Source organism: Tinamus guttatus, unplaced genomic scaffold (assembly GCF_059628265.1).
Source record: "Tinamus guttatus ecotype Peru unplaced genomic scaffold, ASM5962826v1 Tinamus_guttatus_pri_ptg000711l, whole genome shotgun sequence".
Taxonomy (NCBI): Eukaryota; Metazoa; Chordata; class Aves; order Tinamiformes; family Tinamidae; genus Tinamus; species Tinamus guttatus.
In genome coordinates, this window is record NW_028289245.1 from 185412 (window position 1) to 211677 (window position 26266).

At 41.5% G+C, this 26266-nt stretch overlaps 1 protein-coding gene across 1 annotated transcript in view; it reads right to left on the reverse strand.

The window, feature by feature from the left end:
- LOC104573429 (microtubule-associated protein 1B) overlaps positions 1-26266 on the reverse strand; it is a 61772-nt gene that overhangs the window by 17149 nt on the left and 18357 nt on the right. Inside the window, exon 3 of the mRNA XM_088536974.1 lies at positions 1405-1487. Coding sequence (XP_088393100.1) covers positions 1405-1487 — 83 coding nt within the window. The remainder of the gene's footprint in view (positions 1-1404; positions 1488-26266) is intronic.

The window sequence follows — 26266 nt, forward strand, 5'->3', positions numbered from 1 at the left end:
ACCAATAGATTAAATTTCCTCTTCTGATGAAGTAATATCCATGGTATATTCCAGATGCAACCTGGAAAACTCCTGAGATGAGAAACTAAATTTTCTATTTGTCTTAGTGGGCAAAGCATGTCTCTTCCAACTCTTGATTTAATTCCTGTCTCTTTCTTATCTCTTTTTTTTTTTTGGCTTTTGTCCAATGAGAGTCTGGCTTAAGCAGCCAAAGTAAATCTCAGCTTGTAACTTCTGGCTGTGACCAGTCTGGCAGGACTAAAGCAAAGCAAAGTTTGCCTCCCAAAGACTAAAGGGAGGAAATTAACAGTAATCTACCCAAACATCTCCCACAGCCAGAGGAATAAAGTCAAGGTTCAGAAGTCATTAATTGGATTCAGACCATGTACTTCCATGTGATCATCCACCAAAGTAATGACAAGCAATGGCGACAAAAACAGCATTTCTGTACTTTTGGACATCCCTTCTGCTCTCCCCAACCCATTTGCAACTTTTTCTCTGAAAGCCACTGTGAATGTGCTATTAATGAAGAACTTCAGAGCTACTACTTACTTTGTTCCATACTAAATATCAATCCAATGCAATGTCAGAGATTTTCTAGTTCAGTGTTGCAGTGAATGAGTTGCTGCTATGCCTTGCTTAATTATCAAAGCTTTATATCTTTCATTTGTTTTAGTGAGCTTTTTTGTCCTGCTTGTGTTTAATATTACTAAAAGTTGATAAAAACTAGATTTTTAACAAAGTACTAGAAGCAGGGCCACTTCGTTTCCCAACAGAAATCTTATCCTGCTAGTGCCTTGCAACACTGGCTAGCAATGCAATTATCCCTAGTTTTTCAACCTTCCGAATCTTACTAGCTAAATTAATCTGTCTTCAGACTGAAAGCTCAGTTCTTTAAATCTCTTCTGGTTAGTTCATGAGGAGCTGCAGCCCTTCTCTGGGGCATTCCTCACAGCCCATTTACCACATCATTTTTTTTTTGAGGAAAAGATAGGTCACAGCGTTCTATGCAGAATGACCATCACATAGATGGCAATTCTTCTCAAATATCTACATTTGTGACCTGCTATCTTTGTAGGCACTTTTCCACATTTAGAATGGACATCCTGAGCTAGCAAGCAATAGAGGGGCAGAAGAAAAGCAGAAGCAATCTCACTGCGGCTGCCTCCACTCTGTTGGAAAGGTAGTCAGTGGGTTACGAGGGATGCAGGGCTGAGAACAGATGTGTTTGTTCTTCACCTTTGCTGTTCTATCACAAGGCAGGGAAACCAGAAAGAAAATCAGAGAATGAGGGTTTTCATGATGCTCCCTCCTAAAACGTTCTTCCATCCACTGCCAGGACCTGCTCTCATCTTGGTCATGTAATGGGAGTTTTTGCGACAATCCAGTTTCCAGCTGACTTACCTCAGTGCTAACGGCTTCATCTGAGGGGTTGATCAGGACTACAGTTTCTAAGACATCACTTCTGTGGTGAAGGATTTTTTGACCTGCAAGCACAGAGAAGAGAGAAGAAAACAAATTAAACAAAACCAGCAACTCAGTGTTGTTTAAACCAGTGCTTTTTTATCAGGTAAGTCTCAGCCAGGTTACGCAGAGCAATGGACACCAGCTATGGTAATTGCTACCACCAGCATTTGTCCAGCAGGGCAGAAATGCTCCTTTAGAAATCCAAGGTAATGAAACCCAGCACCGGGGCCTGCGCTGTCCTCCTGCCAGGGAGCTCCCAGTCCCTCTCTGACATGGTGTGACTGGCACCAGCTGAGGCCCTGAATGTTGAGGGACATACCTGCAGCGGGGTGGATCAGCGGCTGCAGGACTGTGTAGCATGCGCTGCTGGTTTCACACAACCATCTCCAGGAGCCGCTAGCTGAGTTTCTGCAGCAGCAGGAAAGCCAGCATGGGCAGCACACGTCCCCCATGAGAAGCACAGCAGTGCTGGGGCCTAACACTGCCCCATCTGTCACTGCTGTCAGGGGCCATCTGCAGGGCCAGAGCAGGGGACCGCAGCCATCCGGGGACCTGGCACCGCAGCGCAGTGAGTGGATCTTGGCACGAGCTCAGCCTCACCCCAGAGGAGCCTCTGGAACCAGGCAGCTCCCTCACAGCACCAACCTAACCCTCTTAACCCCCAGCAACAGGTGCCCACCCTGCCAAAACGCCTCTTCCAGCCTTGCCAGGACGCTGTGAGAAACTCCCCTGCATGACAGCAGGACGCTTGTCACATCCTTCTGCAGTGCTGCCTGATCTTTCTGCCTCTTATAAAAACTGAAGCAGGCGATGTTGTACAACAAGAGCACGCAGACACACAAAATACGGCCAGCTCCTAAATGAATAACGTCTGGGTAATTTTTGATGCAGCCTCGCAGCCCATTGGCTTTCCTACTCGGTAGTTAGTCTAGCTCTGTATTTAATAGTGATATTCATCTGACTGGGAACGGATGCCAGAAAAACACAACAGGACTCTTGACATTTTTTTTGTTATGGTAATTGGCAAGTTCTTATCAGCGGTCTCTCTCTGTGAGAACTGCAGTGAGATTAATTAGCAGCCGCATTGTCATGCAGGAACCCGCACTGGTAATTAGCCCCAAACCAGAATTGCTGTCTCTTCCAAGCAAAAGGCTTGGTGTAATATTAATTAATTAAAATAATTGATTGCACTTAAAAGGAAGTGCATGGCACATAGAACGAGTCACCTATTTGCCAACTTAGAAAAATGCCCCTGTAAAAAAATAATTAAAAACAACAGACTTAAAATAGCACCATCGATAATGGTAGTCATGAAAACAGCCCGGCATTCCTGCAAGCACAGGGGCAGGGCGGCTGCAGCTTGAGACCGCGGACACCAAGCCGTTCCCACAGCCCCAGCGCTGCCGCCGGCCCCTCTGTGGGAGACACTTTCTGCCCCAGGTGGAAGATGTGCCACATTGTTCCCTGCTCGCTCCTTCAGGCTGGTGCGTGGCGGGTTTGTCAACAGCCTCAGCAAAAGCTGTGCGTGTCTTCCATTGCTGCAGGGACGCAACATGAGAGGCCTTCAGGGGGGAGGTGGCTAACACAGAAATGAGGGTGACTAGTAAAATCAGTCTTTTGAAGTTAAAAACAGAGGGTAAAACAGCAAAGCTAAAGAGAGAAAGAAAAAAAAAAAAAAGGTGTTTTCACAGCAGCAGGAAAAAAGAATTATCCAGAAGAGATTCAGGAAGAAGTGTGAAACTCTGACTGTGAAGGTGAAGGAACAAAGAATGCTCTAATGTAAAATGTGAGATGGGCTTGTCTGCTCTGTCTTGCCCCTGACAATGTGTGGAGGCTTCTGGCTAGTAAACCATGTCACTTAGAGAAATTCAGCTTTTTTAGCATCTATTCTTCTTGGTGTTTTTTTTTCGTTTATTGAAAGAAAGAGACAGACTGCCTATTAATGACGGAGGGGGAGGGTAGGTCTCATCCTGAAACATCCAGTTCTGGTATTACCCTTGTAATTCAATTTATTTTAATAGCTCTGCTTCCTTGCCTGACTGGAATGCACATATATAGCTATATTCAATAAAACGTCCAGATGGCTCTGTTACCACAGACTCCTTCAGAAGATGCCCGATGATCTGATATTTTACTTATTTTTCAGGCTTCCCTCCAAGAAAGAGATTAGGCAGAGTTTACTGAATCTGATATTTAGTGCTAGGAGGGAAATGAAAGAAATCACCACCCTTTAGATGCCATAGAAATTTATTGTGTAAAAATTTGTGACAAGGAATAAATACTTTGTTTTAGGCCAAACAAAGCCTGCCTATACAATAGGATGTTAACATGCTAAAGAAAGGTAAGAAAGAGCAGCAGCTTTCCCCCAGCAAGATAAACAAAGATGTGTGAAACAAAATACCAACTTTGGCTTCACTGAAGCTGCTCCAAGTCCTATCTGAGTAGTGAGACCGGTGGCACGGCAGCTCCAGCTGCCCAGCACTGCCCAGGGTTGTGTATGCCCTGCACTTGCATGGGGCAACAACCAGCTCTCACACGCCATGGCTAGGCCATTTCCAGGGACTGCTCATCCACTCAGAGCTGTACTGCGTGGCACTGACTTCCTCCCTCACTGACTCCTTGGTGCGAACACGTGCTAATGCATACTGTACAGGGCAGGGACTGAGCTGTGCCAGAGTGAGCCACTATGAGCACCTCCGTCTCACGTAAACTACAGAAAAGTCTCTTTGCTGCTCTTGGTAACATGGTCCTATGAGACTGCTCAAGAAGTAAAGAATACATCCTTCATTAAAGCTGTCAACAGCATTGTAAGAGCAGCTCAGACTTACTGCTCACATCAGTGCTCCATAACACCCAGTCAGAATGGAGGAAAAGCTCCCACTCCCATTGGAACGTTTTTATGGATCAGAAACAAAGAACCCCAGTGCAGGATCAGAAAGCAGTAACAGCATTTTAAAAACTCGAAAGAAATTGCAACTTATTAAGCAACATGTTGAGCTGGAGAACCTGAATCTTGTGAGAAGATTTAGGGTTGTCTGAAACAAACTCTATTGATCATCACAGCAAATCTTCATGTATTTGCTAAAATATTTTTCTGAAGTGCCAGAGTAAAAAAGGAAGATGCTTCTAGTCTGCAAGAAAGTGACTAGATTTTGCCCTCATTTGGTTTCTGTAAGTTTTATCTAAGGAATTCAAGAAATAAAGATTAATTCTTTTTGGAAGAAATCTAAGTATCTGCTCATCCTTGATTTTATTAAATAAAGCTTCAAATTAAAAACAGATATTCATAAAGAGCCTTGGCAGCTGTTTGGTTCAGAAACGGTCCAACAGAAATGAGAAGTAAATACCCTCTGACAGTTGCTTAAAGGGTGAATCCCATGAGTATCACCCCCGTTTCTATGGTCACAGGATCACACTGCTCATCCACTCAGCCAAACATCTATGTCATTTACACTAGGATTATTGAGATGAGGATGGTGCTAGCAACACTTTCTACAGAACCAGCTGAAGCTTCCTTACTCCTACAGTTGATCTTTTCAGGCCAATCAAGCAGCACAGGCCTGATAAACACTTACAACAGCGATGGTATTGCAGTTTGATTTGTGCAAACATAAAATGTAAATGGATGGCTAGGGACTGAAAACAAGCCCTGCGACCAATCTTGCTTAGCCAAAGATCACTAGTGGCACACTCCTCATAACAGGGTACCCCATTGCAGTGCATGCCATTTGCAACAAGCTAGCCAAAAAAGGATTTCCATCAGCCCTTCCTGCAACCAATGCTGACACCAGTGCCTGCCATTCCCATAAAAATTGAATTCAGGAGAGTCCATGTGTGGAGGAAAAGGATGAATTGCTTCTCCGATGACTCTGGTAGAAAGGGACAATACCTCCTCTCTGAAGATGAAGACTGCTTTGCACCTGAGCTCACATTCAAACACAAGCCTCTGGCAATTTTAGTCATCTATTCTTTCACTGGAAAGAATCTTAAAGCTTCATTTGTCTTCCAGAGGCCGTGACTGCAGAGTAGGCTGGAGACCGGGTCGGGCGGCAGTCGCAGCAGGCTCTGCATGCCAGGCTGCCTAGCGAAACCGCCCGCTTTCCGGGAGCGAGGCCTCTGCGGCGGGAAGGCCCCGGCGGTCGGCACTCCTGGATTGCATCGATCCATGCAACCCCTGGCACGCTGGTGCCTTGCAGAAGAGTTTCTGGATTTCTAGACACACAGAGGCGAAAAACCTTTTGAAATGAACCACAAAACATGCATTTCAAGAGTTATTTCTTCTATTCCTGGATGACTTTAATAGAGAATAGAATCACAGAAGAAAAGACATTTTTCTAACTGGGCAATTGAGATGTGGTGCAGATGGAAGCACAGTGGAAAGGAAGGAGAAAGGAAGAGAGGAGGGATTTTACACTCGGCTTTCAAATATCTAAGCATTGATGATCTATGCAGGGCAAGTAGAGTACCCCTTTATTTAACTGAGTAGAAGACACTATCTGCTTTGCTAAAACAGAAGTGCTATGCGGCCTGAGGCACACAGCAATATCTTCACCCCTGAACAAGCTGTCGGGTGGAACATGGCTTGGAGTAGCTGGGACAGAATTGACTATGCTGAAAGACAGCACTGGAGCATGTCAGCCACTAGCCTGACTACATCTGTGTTAGATTGACCATATGTCATACTGAGAAGTTATTGCATCTTTTTTATATAATCTACCTAAACCATAAATCCCTTTGCAAAAGAAAATACATGTTTTTTTTAGTAAACAATAGTGTAATAACCCTTAAATTTTAAATAAGTTCAAACTTCTGGTGGTTTTAACTTCTTTTTCCAATCAGAATTTTGAATTTGGCCCTTGAAAAGACCGTGTTAACCTTGTTATCAGGTTAGGATGGTTGCTGTGTGTTATCACTAGGGTATTTAAGCCACTGGTTGACCTTCTCATAAGAGCTATATATGCTGATACAATTCTGAGCATCAGATTATCAATTTTTCTGAAGAAATATTGTACAAATGATATGCAGCACTCCAATCCTTCACCTTCTCTACTGAGCTGTACATCAGAGTACTTCAAGCTTCCTGATGACCTGAATTGTAAACTAGAGAAATAGGCAATTCTACAGTATTAGGCAGAGTAGTGGGTTTCATATCGCTACCAAATTCATATAGCTACCAAATTCATATCAAAGCAAATTATGACTTCATGACTTCTCTCTGTGTGCAAGTGAGAATAAAAAGAATTGCAGACTTCACGGAGAAATGAGTAGGTAATGTTCAGCACTGGGCTGCGAGAGCAGAACTTCAAAAAGCGCCTCCAGGCACACTCTGAGAAGCCTGCAGGACATGCCAGGGAGCTGTGGAGGCTAATCAGTCACTCTTATACCTCGCTGACACGGTGGGTCACGCATAACACAGGCTATAGAGCTCACAGCTCTATTTACATCAGAGAGGATGTATTCACTGCCTCGAGGTTTCATTTTGACTTAATCACTTCTTAAATTTACTCCTTAAATGTGAGGAAAAAATAATCATTTGTTCCATCAATAACTTTTATATATATATTTATGCACGAATATCAGAGTACTTTACTCATTTCTGCGTGAGAATAAAACCCGTACTTGCTAGGATGCTGAGTTGGCATGACAGCTGTGAACAAAAAGTCAACTCTACTAAAACATTTCTGAGCCCCCTGACAGCAACAAAGATTTGGCAGACTGAGACTGACTGTAAAGTATTACTGCTTTCCTTGCAATTACTGGAACCTTTTGCACTCTGAACACAATTGTTACTTCAGATTCAAGTCCAGCATAACATGCTTTTTATAGAGAGTGATGTGTCTCCTGTAAAATGTTAGGTTAATCCTTCTTGTTGTCTGCTGTGCTGGAGCTGCAGGCTGTGCTGTGACTCTGCAAGAAGCATAAATTGTCCTATTGTCCAAAAAGACATCTCTAAAATTACCTTCTCCTCCCTGCATAAATGCAATTTATATTCAACTTTCACACCTCTTAGCCACAGCTTGGTGATTGTTAAACATTTTTCCAACCTACATCTGTCTTGCAACAATTGTCAACTAGAAATTCTCAGAGGCAATGTCCTGCAGCATATTGTATTTTAAGATCTTTAAATGCACATTTATTTAATGAAATCAGACTGGTTGGATATGATTTTACTTTAGTTCTTCAGTAAGTCCTTATCTGTCAGATTTCATTTGGGTTTATACGTCCAGGTAAGTCACAGAGCCCTGCAAATGGAAGCCTGTACACAAGATGCTGATGAAGCCTGAGTTGCTGCTGCCAGACTGAGCCTGCGGTCCCTGTACATGTTCCCAGGCTACTCGACCTCCTTCGCAGCTCCTGAACAGCGGTGAGGGAAAGCAAGGAGACCTGCTGCTCCCGATATGCAGAGCTGCACTAGTATCTTCTGCCTCCAAACTTATTTCTGATCCTTGCAGATCTGTAAAGTGAGCTGTGCTGGGTGCTGCTGGGAGAACCATCCCTGTATCGGGCAGTTGCAGGGGATTCTGCAGCACAGGGAGTGATTCCCACTGGAATCTTTTGAAGTAAATTCAGTGCATTAAATCACATTGCTTCACACACCTCATTGATCTAACCAGACTAATTGTATCAACTTTTCACAATAAGTGTTGACTCCTTGCACCACCTGCCAATTTCATGTGATACGTTTTTTTTTTAACTAGGATTTCCTAAGTCACCTTTAACTACTTTGCACTGTTCAGTGGGCAGCAAGACAGTATTCAACACTGATATACTTCCATAAATCACTGCCTAGTTATTAAGATATCTATATAATCTAAGAAGTAATAATTTTACCAGTCCACACATTTAAACTCCAGCCACAAACAGCAAACAAAACCCAGAGCCCACTAAAGTAAGTGAGAATTTGCCTAGCAAAGGCACACCAATCTGGTACTTCAGAAACTTGACTCCGCGTGGTGGGCAAGGGTGGTCACCTCGCGCCGCGCGTCTCCTTATGAGCGCCCATGTTACAGCCTGCCTGCTCGTGGCACGTGGGTAAGGCAACGGCACACATGTCCCGGCCAGCCTTGCGCGTTTCGGATGCCACCCTCCTGTTGTCTCACACCGCTCCCTCTCCCCGACCCCTGGAAGAGGGCGGCTCCAAGGCCTTTGCTCGGAGCTGCGGTGCAGGCCTGCTCCTGGGCGCGCAAGGCCTGCTCCTGGGCGCGCAACGCCGCCCTTGGCCGCGCAGGAGCCGGCAGCTCGCAGGCAGCGCGCGCGGGCGCCGCAGTGCTGCAGAGCTGACTCATCCCTCGTGAAGGTCACCGAGCGTCCTGGGCTGGGACTGCGCTTGGGAACGCTGCTTACTGCAGAAAAGACAGAATGGCGCAATGTCAGAAACCATCCTCTCTGTCGGGGAAGCAAGGAAATTTCTGCCTTCACCACCAGAAAACATTTTGGACACAGCAACTAAAACAACCATGTGCACAGCAACCTGATTTCTGATGCACTTTATTCTGTATGTCCCAACAAAGTGATATTTTAACCCTGCTCAGTTATTCAGAAAAGGAAAATCTGATCTCTTTCACATGCCAACTTGGTCTAACTGACAAATAGGCAAACAAGGTCTTATTTGGGAAAACAACTACTTTCTCAATAACTCCAGAGGTCATCACATCACACTGCAATGCTTATTAACCAGCACCATACATTACAAGTCACAGGAATGGTTAGGAGCAGAAGTTATATTCTGTTATACTGAGTGACCAGTGTGACTATACATAACACAACACTGCAGGATAAACTATTTTAATGGGATGTATAGAGGTGCTAAGCAAATTTCTGCATCAAAGGAAAAATGCCTGGGACTTTCTTCAAAGACTACTTTATGGGGGAAAAAAATAAAAATCAGATTTATCTGAATTATTTCATACAACCAAGTATGATTGAGACCATGTGTATGTCTAACTCAAAATCAAGGGAACACCATAGGACAAGTGCCACTGAGCTCAATGGGGAATTAAAGTGATTCTTGGAGTATAAATACCTGCTCCTGCTGCTGAAAACAAGACTTAGGTAGGAAATGCCAGCTTTGTGCTTCTCTTCATTGAGACTGAAGCAAGTAGCCAAGATCCTTGCTGTACTTTCAAAAAACCTCAGTTAAAAAGTACTTCACCTGCCTTTCAATGCTCTTTTTATCAAAATCTCCCCTTCCCAGTTGTCCTTCAGTCCTGGTGGCCTTGCCCAAGCAGGGCGGACTAGCTCGTGCTGGGCAGCTGCTGGCCACAAAGGTTGGTCACCCTGCTGAAGAGCTTTTCCCCTCTCCCTGCAGCCCTCTGTGCTCAGGTTTCCTTGAACTCATTTCCCTGGACTCATTTCCTGACACCCCACAGAAACACCAAGTAAAAGTGGATAACTGCAAAGGGGTAAGCACAAAACAAATATTTCAAAAAAATTTCTCAGAAACCTGCTTCTTCTCAGACATCTCACCTGAACACATTTTCAGTCTTGCACCCCTTCTCCTCCGGGAAACATCTCCAAACTCTGATCCTTTTGAAAGGTCTCTGGGAACATTTCCCAGTTGCTGCAGCCTAGTTGCTAATGGGCCCCCACCATTGTGGCAGCTGAAGCCAAGCCCAGAGCTCCAATTAATGCCCTTTGGGGGATACTTTCCATCTTGAGGTCATTACTGCAAATGGGGCTTAGCTCTAAGTTCATCTGCCACCTCTGTGGAAAGCCAAAACAACCCCGAGGGATTTCAGACAGCGAGAATCCATTTCTTCCCTCAAGCAGGTTTTCTTTGATATGTATCCATTAAAATATTGAAGTTTCTCAGTTGAAATATAATTTCTTCCTTTCCTCCTGGTTCAATGCAAAGAAGAATTTCAGTGACATGGCAGCCCAAGAGTAGAGAGCAACAGACCTGTTGGCAGGCACTGAGAGCTGGTGCTGCGCGTCTTGCCTTCCAGACTGGCTGCTGAACTTTGCAGAATATAAAATTGTTTGTGCTTGAATCCTTCTATAATCTCACAACAATTTTCTTGGAAAAAAAATGTTTTGCAACCTACCATTTATAAAACATTATATATACCTTTAGAAAGATATATAAAACATTCACTATGTACCATAAAAATCCAAGGTCTCTTCAACTCACAACCATATTGTTTTCCAAAATACCCCCTTAAACATAATTTCCCTAATGATGCCCTTTGAAAGGACTGTGTTTTTGTAAAGCTCTTCTTTCACAAGTGCCTCCTCAGCTCTATCTCTCCTTCCTGAGCAAATCACACAATTCCAACACTTGTCCTACATGCTTGAAGTCACATTTTGAACACTTGTTTTCAGTTTTATGTGCTTTGCAGAGTTCTTACTCTGCCAACCATATATTATTGCTATCAGCTAATTTACCAGCTGTGGAATACGCTTGAGCCTTTGCAGCCACTGCAAAACCTAACAAGGCTCTCTGTAAGCCTTTAATGAGAACTGGGCTTTAGCTTTTCCCCTGGCAGCCATCCAGCTTCCCCATTCCATGGGAGAGCTTGCCCAACGTTCGCATTTTGCTTTATATATAGTCAGTGAAAAAAAAAAGAAAAAAAAAGGCAAAGATAAGCAGCATTACTAATCAATTGCTGCACTTTAATCCACTATCATCTTCTAGGAGCACAGGCTCCCTGGGTCTCAAACAGTAGAGCAACTGTTTTGCCAAAGGCAGAGATCTTGCTGTGCCAAGCCAGGGACACACTTGAAAGCCTCAGAACACCTTCATCCTCTGAAGCTTTGTGGGATGTGGGCAATTCTCCCCTATGATTGTTTTACACAAATTGCAAATATAATATGAAATAAGATGCCTCTGCCTACAATACAGGCAAATACAACTAATTAATTCCAGGTTTTGATACAGAAGAAAATGAGAAGGTGAACTTGCCAGGTGGCTGTTTCTGCAGAAAAATAGCATCATTAGTTTTCATTTCTCGAATTAAAACAAGCCATGAAGTGGTCCCTCTAGTCTTTGTCCCTAAATTTGCCTATAATGTGTTTAAGTACAAGCAATCAGGGTATATTGTAAAACTGAAGAAGACAATGTGATCCTGTAATTTGAACATCAAATAGAAGCAGGTAGTGGGAAAAAAAAGGCAAGGATCTTCAGGAAATATAAACCCATTTCCAAATACTACTTCGAAAAGTCAATCTCGTTTAACATGCAAACTCCTATATTTTCCAAACCAACTTCCCTAATCAGTGGTGGAATCTGTAATGCCACCAAGCTGTGCACAAGCAACAAAACCTACTGGCTGACAAGCACTCATACGCTACAAGGAAAAAAATACCCGTCATCAGAAATCAGAGTCTGATTTTTTTCCTGGTCTACCACAAACAGAACAAAGAGTCAGTGCAATACAACACCCTCCATCAGTGCAATACAACACCCTCACACACCACTACACACTGCCCTGTAACGCCCTATTCCTTTAACAGAACTGCTCACCAGAGCTATTTAAAATTATGTTTCTGCTGGAAGCCTGAAGTGACATAACGAGACGATCAAACTGATCTAACGTGATGTTCAGTATTTGCCAAGTTAGATGAGAATTTGTACAAGTGAACACACCACCTTCATGAGATGCCTCTTGCAAAGAAGAATTTCACAGTTATTCAGAATTTCCTTATCTATTGTCACCTGTAACCTAAAGTATCTGGTACCTGTGTGTTTTGCTAAGCTAAAACCTTTGTTTCTGCTTTGTCACAGAGGGCGCTGGCAGTGCATGGTACTCGGGCATCTCTCCTATACCCAGCTAGAGGAGTATCCTGCCCAGGCCTTACAAGGAGCTGCCACCAACAAACAGTGCTGGAGATGTGGGGATTTACCCTTCTGTGCGACGCCACTGAAGACAGCAACAGTGACAGGTTCTTCATGAAACACAAAAAGGCCACTAAAGGGCTGGGCCACCCCTGCCAACGGCCCCACATTAAGCAAAGCCGCTTGGGTCCCTCAGCGAGAGCAGCACTTTAAAGGCCGATGTGAGGAAACCCTAAATCCAGGACCCAGCAAGATCGAACACAAGAGTTGGTCATCTACATGGCAAAGGTGGGTGGACTCCAGAGGTTGGTTAAGGGCCTGAAGTAAAAAAAAAAGGTGAGGAACACACCTAGCTCTGAAAAATTGTCATCGTTAACATGGTTGAGTTATCATTTCTGGTATCTGTTCTCCCTCCCACTCTTCTTCCCCGGTGCACCTTCTGCACCCTTTCAAGCAGGGCTCCTCATCTGCCCTCCGTGGAACCAGCTTCTCCTGCGCATACAAGAACCGCCATGGAGAACTGTCTTTAACTAGATGGATGTTCAGCAAACTCAGGGGAAGTCCACTGAAATACTCACTACATATCAAAATATTTGCCTTAAAATGGAAGAAAGTGAAGTCTTGCACTGTCATTGAAAGGAAGAGCATTTCGCCAAGTATGAGTCCTCCCGCAGCTTCCATCTCTTCCAGCTGAGTCTGCTCACCTTTTCCCAAGCTCTCACTGATATTTAATAACCACCGATCATCCATTATGCCTCGAAAATACAAATCTCTGAAAATACTTAACGTCCTCAGTGGGAATACTCATACAATTTTGGCCAGGTCTTTTGTGAAATTGCTCAGAAACCTTTAGTACACCATGATTACTAAAACTTTTAGGTCTTTTCTTCCCCTTATAGACATGCTTAATTCCCATTAATGCCAACAGGAGTTATGTGCACACAACAATGAAAGATTAAACTCTTCATTGTTTAAGATGTGGTGACTGGGGCCTGTGCTGCTTTAGGAAAAACCTCCAGGATATTGCAAGTGCTGTGGGGAGTTAATCTCATTACACACTGCTAATAGCATTTGCGGCAGTGTTTGCTGCTTAAATCAACCATAGGTGACCACCTGGTGCCCTGCAACAGGAAAGCTGCTTCCACAACACACGCAGGGACCCATCTCTGCTTAGCAGATTAATCCGTAAGCTGCTGCGACTCTATTCTCCTGACACTTTCTCCCCCATTGAGAACAACATGTGTTTTTACTTTCAGTCTGAATATTTGTAATTACACGATAGAGTATTTTCAAAGAAATTTTAACTATACAGATATATCAAGCTATTTTTTCTCTATTCTTTCTTTTTTTTCTTTAAGGCATGGTTTCAAATACAGAGATGTTTATTTAGGAACAACCGTATCATGATGCTCTTCAGTGCAATCATTACACAGGCTAGTCTGCTTGAGTTACCATATGATCAGCCTCACCTAATACTTTCCAAAAGAAAAATTGATGCAAGGCTAATTTTATGTACTCTCTAAGACATAGATCCAAGAAAATAAACACATCTGTGAAACAGAAACATGATGCTGAAAACCAAATGAGATGTCTCTTTTACTGGTCATCATTATCTCATCTATAGAGGCCACCCATATTATTCTTAAATTTATATGGTAATACTTTTAACTAGGTTCACTTACTGTGTATCAGTTAAATCAGCACAATCATGCTCATTTACAGCAGCTGATGACCTGGCCCACAGACTGTGCTTCTAACACAGATTTGAACAGAAAGGCTGTTTAAGTGGCCAGTTGCAGGCAGTACTGTGTAATTGCTTAAAGCAAGTTTCATCATGCAAATTACATCATTGTGGAAAAATAAATTGCCATTTGAACTCTCGTTTCTCTATCTGAAATCATGAAAGATACAGGATTCAAGAAGACCCTTTTTAAGACACCAACACAGAGTAATTCTCTTTAAGTAAGAAACATACTCACCTACAGTAGGCTCAGGATTACAGCTAATGTTTTTGACTTGCATCCAGCTATGATGCTTTAGGGTACAAGCAGGAAGAACAGTGATCACAGATTTTTAAACAATTTTCCTTTCTATTTCTTTACTTCTGGCAATTGACACCAAGTAGCCTCCAACAAAGGACTGCCAAGGTGAGACTCCAAAGATAACTAGAGAAGAACATGCTCTTACAAATATGTCAAAACAGAAATCTAGACATACGTTAGCAGAATATTAAATTAGTTAACATGTTGCTAGGGACATAGAGAAATTAGGAGTATGGTTAGCATGTAAACATTGAAAAAATATACAATGTTTTGAATTTGTATTTTAAGTGTGCTGTATATATGTGTCTTATGGGGATTTTATAATGATTCCAAACCACAACTTCTCTGAAGTGGTAGCTCGTAAGTAATACTGGATAGATCCCAGAGCCATAAGGGCTTTGTTTAAATTAGGTGATTTTGAACAGTTGGATTTTTTAAGAGTGTCGGCCCACTTAGTCATTACACTGACAGTCCTTCCACATCTCTGGCTCCTTCCCCAGCTGACCCTGAGCCAAGCTGTTATCTCTGTGTGCTGATTGCCCCTGGAAATCTTGTTCCAGGAGTCCTCAAGTCTGCAGGCTTTTAGCTACAGCCAAAGGGTCATAGTACTGAATTTGTCTTCCTACTGAACTTCCCTTGAGAAAACAATCAGGGAATATGACAGCCAGAGAAAATAGATCCTGAGAGACTATGTTATTTAAAAGAAGGTGATACAGAGAATATACAGAAAAAAAATCTAAAGTCTCATACGGATTAGAATGAGGGTGAGTGGCAAATTCAGTAGACAGGATAAGGGCAGTTTTATTGACATAATTATAGATCATTTACCAATAGCCAATATTTTAATTTTGAACTAGGTAGGCATAAAACCTCCTGTAGAGTTCCTCTCCCTTTCCCACCGCATGCACAGAAATTCTGCAGGATCTGGAATTGCAAAAAGTAGAGCTCTAGCATTTGACCAAACTCATTGCAGAAAAAAAAAATCCTGATTCAGACACTAGGCTATAATGCTGCATGTTGTCTGTGTAGATACCTACAGAAAGCTAAATGGTGGGGGCTAAATCCCATAGGCAGTTATTCACTGTTAATAGGCCACTGCTTGGGAAAAATTGCCTTCTATTTTTAAAGAATGCTTGAGTAAAAACTGGGTATGACTGCTATTTATTTATTAGCGTTTATTCCCTTCACATAGCTAAGAAAGAAAAGGAAAACATGCATCTCTATAACAATTCCTGCTCCATGGAGTACTCAGCACTTACACTAAAGCTGCTCGCAGCTTTCCAGGCCAAGGAGAGAAGAGAAGAGCCAGGTCTGGGGGCTCAGAAATGCAGCCAGGCCAGTAGCAAGGTGAGCAGACATCACCCGGCTGCAGGGGAGCCTCGACTCTATCCGCGTCCGGTTCCCCTGTGGCGCCCACGGGGAGAACAAGTCCCCATGCTAGGATGTCCTGTGATGGTGGCGGTGAACACGAGCTGGGCCATGCTCAGCATCACAGGTCTCCTGAGGGGGGCAAATTTCCTTCCTCATCTCTTCCCCCATCTAATCTGGTGGTCAGACCCACATTTCCCACTGCTTTAAATAATCATCAATAGCATAGAAACAAATCTGATGTAGTTTTTAAAACAATACTTCTGGCCTCCTCCCTACTATCTTTTACTTCCCAAACTGATGGCCTGAGCAATTTCCCCAGATTTCTGCCATTTTTTTCCTTGCCCTGTTTTCTCAAATATTGTGGGCCAAGTCTTTCATCAGGCAGAGAAGTCTGTATCCACGCAGATCTCACAGCTGGCTTTACTTTAGAAGACTATGAAGCACGGACTAGAGGCTAATCTTGAGCATAAATATCACCCACGATGTCTATTAGACCCAAACTTTTATTACTCATACATGCAATGGTAAGTGCCCTCACAAAGACAGCTGCAATTGCAGGAAATCTCTTTTCTTTCAGATGCCGCAGAATAAACAAAGAACCCCAAGGAAATCTGCACAGTTATCTACAAATTGTCCTTGGCTTAGTTTCTACAAAATAAAAACACTCTTTGGCTCATTCCTCACAGCATACAGATTTCATCTATTTGCTATTCCTGAACATTAAATCTTGATATGCAACTGTAAAGATATCTACACTGCTCCCTCAGGTCAAAGCAAGTGGCCCTATATTTTATACATGCACCATCAAGCCATAGCATGTTTGCTGTTATTTTTACATATTTATTTGTTATCCTTTGTTACTCTCCTTTGAAAGTTATAAACTGCTTTCATGATCTGCTTAGGGATCCTGAGAATTCAGTTGTTGTAATACTTTTTTAAAAATATGCAATTCTCAGAAATACGCCAGATAGTTCATAAAAATATTAAGAGCTCATTTGTACAACCAAAGCACAGATGCTCACACAAGTTGTGTATGCAAAGCATGTCTGGGAGAAGTATATATTTAAGATTACAAAACAATTAGTAAATCCAAATTAAAGTTTTAATCACACTGATACACTTCTGTGCATTCTGTATCAGAACTCTGATCTCTCCTATCTACTAACATATCCACGAGATGGTGCTTCATGCTTGTTTCCCTGAACACAGATCTCCACACTGATCAGCCCACATTTCCCGTCTGCTCCAAGCGCTGGAGCACGGAACTTCCCCCGCTTTCAGGCTCCGAGTACAGGCTGGTCCACTGTCACCTACGCACTCACAGTCCAGATAGCTTTCTCCTTTCTGTCAGTCTAATCTCCAAGAAAAAAATACTCATTACCCCTCTTAGCATGAGATAACATGCTAAGCAATGTGTTGGTTTCAGTTATGTAACCCTACCTAACTTGGGTACAACCCTGCAGTTTTGTTTGCTGCAGCAAATCCTCGACCCTGTGAGACACTGTGAACTCCTGCTGGCTCTGTGCAATTTACTGCTCGGCTCTGTCCTCCTTGGAAACACCATCCCCAGCGTGTGACGGGGGCCAGGGAACCCGCCAGGCAGGTCTGTCCTCAGACAGTCCTCAGACAAACCCATGGCAGTGCTGCCTCTGCCCAGCTCATGGCAACCTGGGGGGAAATAGGGAAATAAGTAAGAAAATAGGTGGCTATTGGCAGGTGGGGGTCCTGACAGCACGTTGGGGCATTGCCAGCATTACCACCCCTCGCGAATTCCGTGCCCAGCTCCCAGCTGTGCACCCTCTCTTCCCTTCCAGAATAAACCAGAGAGAAAGAATTTCTCCTCCTAGGAAATGCACTTATCTGTAGGAAGGTCCCTGATAACGCTAATCTTGTTTTCCTCGGAAAACAGTATTTTTCTGATAATACTTCTTTAATGAAACCGCATTGTTACACTATGTTCATCAGTGCTTTTGGAAAGTGTGGGGGCAGCAGAAGGCAGATAAATTTTAACACAGTTTATTCTCTCCGAAAAATGCCTGTATCTAAGGAAAAATTTCTAAAGGGCATTTTAAATGAGAACACGAATGCTATTGGAAAGGGCATTTCCAAAATAAATATGCTTAGCTAAGAATTGCAACCAGCTTTAGCATTCTTCATTTTTAGTGGCAGAGGTCAAAATCCTCTGTTTTGGTTCCCTTTCAGGGCTCTCCTGGCACAGGGGGACTCCCTTGCTTTATTCTTGCCCCAGCCCCTCAGGGCTGCAGGGACAGCAGGTCACCCCGGGCGCCACATGAGCATTTGGCGCGAAAGCTGCTTGCCCAGACACAGCTGCTGACCCACCAGTTTTGCCGTTATTTGCATTTCAAACAGATTCAATGGCATCAATGGGCTACAAAACAAATCAAAGTTCCACAGATAAAACAAACGCTTCTGGGCAGTCCAGCTCAGCTGCCGAAATACTGAAACACAGGGAAGTTGGTAAGACTTGCACAGTCCCTAACTGTAAATACCTTTTCATGTAAGATCAAAAGTATGAGTGTGTCAAAAGCTGTTTTTTAAAAAGGAAACTTTTTTTTTTTACAGCCGATGACAACCTAGTTTTCAAAAGTTTTTAATCTGTTACCCATCTTAAAACACATGAAAATATTATTTGAAAACCAGTACAATAGAAAAGAACCTGAAGTTCAACAATTTTCCCTCTTTTTTTTTTTTCTTCCTCAAGTATCTTCTGCCCTACCCAGTGTGTCATGTGCTGTAAAGGTCAGCATATCCCAGCTGGAAGTTTGATCTGCAGTTCCCAGATCGCTACCAAGTAATTTCTCCCTGACACTGATTCGGAATTTGGAAACTTACTGGGGAGACCAGGGTCCCAAGGGCCTGTTTGCTCTCTGTATTTCTGTGTGTGAAAGTTGTTTAATAATCATTTTGAAACTACCTACGTTTTACATATGGTTATGCATAAGGGCTTCATCTGGTTGGGGCTATTGTGCATGACTTGTAATCAAAACTGCAAAACTACAGAATATAAGATATTGTTATTACATGCAGAGATAGTAGTTCAGCTGTGTCTGTTTTCCATGTACCATCTATCAAAAATGCTGAAAAGAGAAGAAAACAATCCCAGGCTACACAGACATAAGGGCAGATCCAACTGGTTTTCAGACAACGGAACTTTTTCCACTGACCTAAATGGGATTTGGACCTACTCATTAAAGAAACAGAGCCATTAAAAATAACAGTCTAGAAAATATGTTTTACAAGATAAAAATATAGGCTTTTCACACTGCCAAAAATATTTTAGCTTGCTAATTAGCAATACCAAATAAGCCTAGCACCAGCAGATTTTCAATGAATTAATACATTCACCATGCAACCCAATCTGAATTTTCCCAAAGCTTCAAGAATGAGTTAATTGTGGCTTAGTTCTTGGTTTGGTATTGTGAACGCAGACATACATTATTCATCCTCACTCGCATAGCTCTATATCCCATTCGCAAGTTGCATGGGAATTATCCCCTGGCTCAGAATCCATCTGATGTGAATTGGCATAGCAACAGGGAATTCAGAGTTATTCTGTTATTAGCATGCACTTAGCAATAGACCTAATAAATTCTTGTTGAGAATGTCTTTAATAACTCTGCAGTTCCTGCAGACTTTCTGCAACAAACACATGCATCAGCAGTCCCAGCATAAGCTCTCCAGTTCATCCATCAGAAGATTAATAGCTGCGGCAAGCAGTGTAAAGAAAAATCACTGTTTTGGTACAATGCTTAAAAATAACTCAGAAGCTCCTTTTTTATTGATGATATTGATCTAATTTTACTAATTCAGGTCCAGGCCCTGCAGAAATACCATGTGTGTCTTATTTTTATTATCTTGTTCAAGCTCTTCTCAAGTTCTAAAAAAATCCATATTTCAAAGTGTTATTTCTTAATCTCTGCAAAACGATTATGCTAAAATACAAGCAACACTTAAAACTTTGAAGGACAGTATCCAGACAAATCCATAAGAACACTGACTGCCACCTGAATAAGGAGGCCAGAAAGAGGCTCAGCCTTACACTATAGCTATTGTAATATCTAAATTATTCTCAAAATTTTAGAAGACTTTCTCACTTTCTTATGCATTCATCTTATGTATTAACTTTTATTGTAGCTTACTGTATTGTTTAAAGTATATATTTTAAAGAAATGCATATCAGATGCAGCTGATTGCTTTAAATCATCACCTTTTAGCTCTTTGGGGTGCTTATTTCTTGTAGATGTACAAATCTCCTCCCCTATTGCCACCCCAGTTTACGCTCTTCTTTTGCTGTTGAAGAGAAGGCCTATCATATTAGATATTTATCCAGTGACAACTTAAGGACAAGTGAAAAATAAAAAGTTGTTTCCCATCCTTCTTTTACCTTCTACTCTGTTGGATTTATTTCACGTCTGTCCTCTGCGATCTGCTCTTGTAGAGCACACAGCTTAACCACCAACACACAAGTGAATACATAAAAAATATGTACTGCTTTCAAGATGAAAAACAGCAGAGAAAGTGTTTTGCTACACAAATAAAGAGAAAAAAACACTACATTGTCAGGCTTCTGCTCTTGTCCCTAAGGACTGGTACCATTCCTACATATTCCAACTTCCCTCAGGGCTGTCTCAAGCCCTGATCTTCCACTTACTCCAGCTCTCAAGCCCCTTGAATAAGTGCATGATCCCTACAGTTACAATAGAAAAGGAGGCAAAAGCTGCAGCACAGGACTATTTTACAACTTTATTTCTGATATTTAATAAATAGATTGTGATGTTTTAACATGCTGCTGTAGTTGGGACATGCCAGAAACACAAGTGATTTTTTCAGGCACATAAGAGAACTGATGTGCAACAGTCTTCAGCAACCCAGGGCCAGTATCAGCTCATGCAGGAGACATGAGTCCCAAATCCAAAGAGTGATGAGTGGGAGGGGAGGACACACAATTCCAGTGGAAAAAAAAAATACATATGTATATATCTGCATTTTAATGGATATTGACATTTTTTCTTTCCCTAAATGCCTTATGAAAAGGTCAGTGAATACCAGCTGAATGCCACCAGTTAGAATCCCCAACCAGAAAAGGGCACCTGTCTTTGTTGTAGGTCATGGGGAAATCATTAGGAGGAAAAACCTCAAATTAAACTATTCAAGAGTTTTTGCCGTATCAAGTTATTCTGTGCTTTCCTATTTCTTGCTGTTTTTTCTCCACTTGACCTCAACAAATGCGAAGAGAAGAGACCCTCTTCTGTCTGGCTGTTACTACTAGGTAAAATCAGATTTAGAGGAAGGTGCATTCTAACATTTTTTTGCAAAAGGTTGAGATAACAAAAATATATGACAATTCCTAATGGCTTAAGCTGCCATTTCAGTTTATGTACTTACACCTTGCAATGGAGCACATACTAGGTCAGCTCTCTAGGAGAGGAAAAAGAACCTTACGGTCAGTAAGACAGGAGAGGACCTCCAAAGTGTAAGCCCTGAGCTTCTCCTCATAGATCTTCCAGATCTACATCTGGAAAGGACTGCTAAACCACAAGAGATTGACATTTTAGGAGGCCATAGAGTAAGTACTTAGAAAAGGAAAGCACTATCATCTTCCACCCAGTTTGAAGATGTATAAAAGGAAAATCTCCCAAAATCACAAAATCAGGACCAGGCAAACATTTTAGAATCAACAGGCCTGAAATATACTACACCATTGAAGTTTCCCTTTTCAGCCACAGGAAGGGGAGTTTTTAATCACCTGTTCAACTTATCACTGGTGTTCGGCTCTTGCAGACTGTTGCCTTACACTCGAGTCGCAGAACACCACACAGGCATTGATTTCTTCAGCTGAGAATATAGACTTGGCTAGTCTCTCCAGTGCTAACACGGTAGGAAATTAATAAACCAAATTACTACCAAAAACTAATCTAATCCTACTTTCATCCAGGTTTTCTGTTTTGCATCAACATTTGTGTGTGTGTAACAGCGACAGTAATATGACTATGAGCGTCAGATTGGTATTTCAGCAGACAGAGGCAACAGAAATACAACATTAACGCTTATAAACTGTGAGGATAAAAAGAAGAAATGGTTAAAATTCTTACCTTTCATGCCCAAGGGCCTGATCTAGGCAAACAAGAATTAGTTTTCTAACGTACCTTTGTTACACTGAACATTACAACTTAAGACTTAAAGCTAAGGCTTATACTTTTCAAGCCAAGGATACGCATAAGAATATATTTAAGTATTGAAGCAAGGCTTGAATTTCTGGCACTGTTATCTTATGTTCACTATATATCATATTACAGCATGAGAAAAGATGCCTTTTGGTTCTTCTATAAAATCTTGGCAACCTTTTGTAATAATACATTGAATAGATCCATTGAGGTTCGCATGAGCTGCTCTCTCTACTCTTTGCATAGAGGAGAGAATGAGCGCAGGATGTCTGGATCTTTTACTTTTTTTTTCTTTTCTGCAAAAAATACGGCCTCCATGACATCTCTCCAGGGTCCTCTGATCTGGCATAGGAAATTCACAGAACTCAATGCAACCATAATGTAATTTCCTAGCAAAAAAAAAAAAAAAAGCAGTTTCTTACATTTTCTCCTGGGACCTTGGGTGTATTTTTACTCAAAAGATATCTGATCGCTAAGTTCCTTTGTAGCGTACCAACCTAAGCTAGGTTGAAATCTCATCATAGGAATGGCCCAGTAGTATAAACACAAATAAGACCTTGTCAGCACTTTCTTTATAAGCTGCTGGCTTTGAGTGGTTTATAACTTACCTTTTGCAATTTCCTCTGCTTCAAAAAAGCAAAAAGAAAAACACCTATTGTACCATTCTTAAAAAGTAGTGAAAGCTCAGAAAAATATTGAGTTAAGTTACATCTCTTTTGTCCAAATTGTTATTGGTTTACTGCAAATAAAGAGGAAAAAAATGACCTCCTCTAGCTAGAAGTCTTCCCATGAATCTATCTGTGGCTTCTACAACACTCCGGTGGTCATTGCTTTGAGGAGCACAGTGCTGCGGACAGGACCCTCCTCCCAGAGGAAGATGGCAGCCGGGCGCTGCCAGGAGAGGATCCGAAGGGCCCGGAGGCCGCAGGCCCCGAGGTGGGCGAGTGCACGCTGCCCCAGCGCCCTCCGAGGCTCCCCAAAAGCTCTCCAAGGGAGGGAGGGCTCCTGTGGGACCCCATCTCCATCACCACACAGACACAAAGGCCGTAAGGCCAACACGATGTCAGTAGAGCTGCTCACAGATATAGAGCTGGCAGTAGCACTGCCTGGTTACCTCCAATAACACACAAACTCTTTAGAGTTCCCCTGATGCTAGCAACAATTTTGCCAGCCTCCTTTCTTTGGTAAGCCAGAATGGAGATTTGCTTAAATGAGTTGCAAAGACTTGGCTTCCCCTCGCTCATGCTCTGGCAGAGAGGTGGGGAAGGAAAAATTAAAACTCAACCCATTTGTCAAAGCATCTTGTGTCAGATTTGGCTTTTAGTTTGTTTATGCAAATTAAACACAGACCAGATGTAAACAGCTAATTATTTGAGCAGAGTAAGCATTCCTTTACAAGATTAGGAGCAGCATGTATGATCTCCCAACTGGGTACATATTCCCTAGCTCTGCATTTTATCACTTTGTTGACAAATACAGATTTCTTCATAATAAAACCAACCAATTAAGTTCTGAATTGTGTGGCCATATTATGACTAACTGCAATTTCTCCCTAATTATCAGGTTAGTACAGTAGAAGAGAGCTGTTAGTAAAGGAATAAAATAATGAAAAGCTAAAAACAAACACAATAATAGCTCTTTAAAGCAATTATCTCTACTACAGAATATTAGTGTACCAAGAACTGGTCTGAAGGTTGCCTGGTTATTGAAAAGCCACTCATCTAGTAATATTTCAAAAGGGAAATGCTTTAAAAAGAAATCTCCTTTAGTACTAACAAATCTGAAAATGATTCCTGAAGAGCAAATGCAACAATAACCATGCAGTTCCCTGATTTTTTTTTTCTTTCCTTTTTTTTTTTTTTCCATGAGAACACAGAAGTAATTTCCAGGTCTGAATTTCAGTGTAGGCTGTTAATAAGTACTGCCTTCAGGGAAAAATCTATATTACCTTAGAAATAGCAAGATTTCCCTTGGGCTGGTATAAAAGAACCAACAGGATTTTTTTTTCTTTATTTTCTTCTTTTAGAAGAACTAGCATCAAGAGAATGTTTTATAATTTTAAATAAATAAATAAGATGAAGGCAATATTAGCTATACTGCAGTTTGAGACAGACAACAAAACATTTTCATTGGTGAGGTGAGCAGGTCACAGCCTCTGCCACAGCAGGAGGAGCCTGGGGACATTCTGGTGCCAAATGGCCGAAAAGGAAGAAGAGCCTATCTCCCTTTAGGGCTTCTGCTACCAGTAGCCACAAACAAATATTTTTTTTGACAGGCTTTTTTTTTTTTTTTGGTCAAAAGGGAAAACTGGACACAAGTAAATCTAAAAAATTTGAATGTCATTCTTCCAGTCTGTGTATTAGTGGATGATGGATTGACAGTAAATCTTTGCCGTTTAATTCTTTCATAGCCAGCAGGGACACGCAGAGATTTCCCCATCCAGGCTGGCTGCTTACAGCCGGTGCTCCCCTTGATATATTTCTCAGCCTCTCTCCTCCTTCCCCCGAGAGCGTCTGTCACCAAAACATCACTTCTCCTCTGCCTCCGAGGACGGTATCTGCAGCAGGCAAGGCGCTACATTAATGCTGGTCTATTAATCATCGGGCTCTCACAGGCCGCCCCAGAAGCAGCATCCATCTCCAGAGTCTGTCTCCTGCGTGCCCCATTTCCAGCTGCATGGAGGCGAGTCTTGTGCTGGGCACAACCACAGCCACCAACAGTGGACAAGCTGTGTTTAATACTCCTTTGCTTTTAACCACCTCTATAGACAGAGATTTTGCCTAAAGAACCACCTGAACTCACGGAGACAAGTTCCTTGCTTTGGCGGAACTAGTAACAAGTATTTGGCAGTCCATATTTGAAAAAAAAAATTAAAAAAATACTCTTAAAGTATGTGCATAAAATAGCTGACTGAAATGTGAAGCTCACTATGAAAAATCTTTCCAAACCAGGCAGAAAGCATTGGGAAAGGACCCTCACAAGCTATTGTAGCTTTGTGCTTTACTCTTTATTATTATGGTTTAAATGGAAAAAGCAATAAAGTCAAAATTAAATGAGCAATTTTCATATGAATGCCTTTGGGCATTATTAAGGTTTGTGGTGCTATGTATCACGCTGGTTCATAATAAATTGATTTGAACAATGCAGTGAATACCTACTTCCTTTATAACACAGAAAATATTTTGCATTAGTTATATTATAAAGCAGGATAGCTGAACTGTTTTTTTTTTTCCACCAGAATACACAGCAACAGGTTAAATCCTCTAGCATTTTCCAGCAGCATCATCCATATTCCTGCACTTTGGCAGGAGACAAAATCACCCTGATTAATTTAATTAGTGTCTTCAGCTACTCTGTGTGCTCATTATCAGCCTCTAACATTGTAGGTTTTGAAGATATATCCTTATGTTAAGTGCAATAATTGTAGCCATTGGTTCATTAGCAAGTGTGATCAACATGGGTTATGAAAAGCATTTTTCATGCATAACAAATAGACCAAATTACTAAAACAATAAAATAACTATCTAAGATCTACAGCAGGTCAATCTACATGATGCAATATTTCATTAGCATAATTAGAAGCAGATCGATAACAACATGATTTTCCACCTTCTTTCGTCTAAAGGAGGCCAGCAATACTTTGCTGCTTCTTGCAGAAAGCTTGTGCCCTGGCTAGCAAAGTGTCAGGTGAAATTAGACTATGCAGTGCAGAAAATGTTATTTTAGATGTGAAACATCCCCTTTGGAAATCTTGCTGATTATAGATAGACTGTATAATTAGAGACACTCGTGAATTATACTTCACTAGAATGACAAAGTGTCATCGCTGGCAAGATATTCAATCCATCTTACATTAAATGAATACAACTCAAGTACACTTTTAGTATTATCATCTGTTAAATAAACATTGCGGAGAGATGTTCCAGCAACATAATAAAACACAGCTTCATTTTTTCCCCACAGAGAATAAAATAGTTTAGTATTTACTATATTTTCTCTTCTTTGGGGAAGGAAATACTCTGAGTTTTAATATTTGATCCATTTCCACTGGAAATTTCCACTAATTTGCACTGTAGGCAGAGTTTCCTTATATAAATGGACTGTTGTTCATATATATATATGTATATACATATATATATATACACATATACATATATATACACACATATATATATACATATACATATATATGAACAACATATATATATGTATGTGTGTGTGTATATATATATACATATATATATATGTTGTACATATATATGTTGTATATATAACAACATATGTATATATATATGTATATATATATATATAAGAATCTGTCAAACTTAATTTCCTAATTAAACTAAAAGGGGAACTCCTATTAGATGTTAACCAACTGACCTATACCTGGTATGATTCTAAATAGTACAAATCCAAATGAATATATT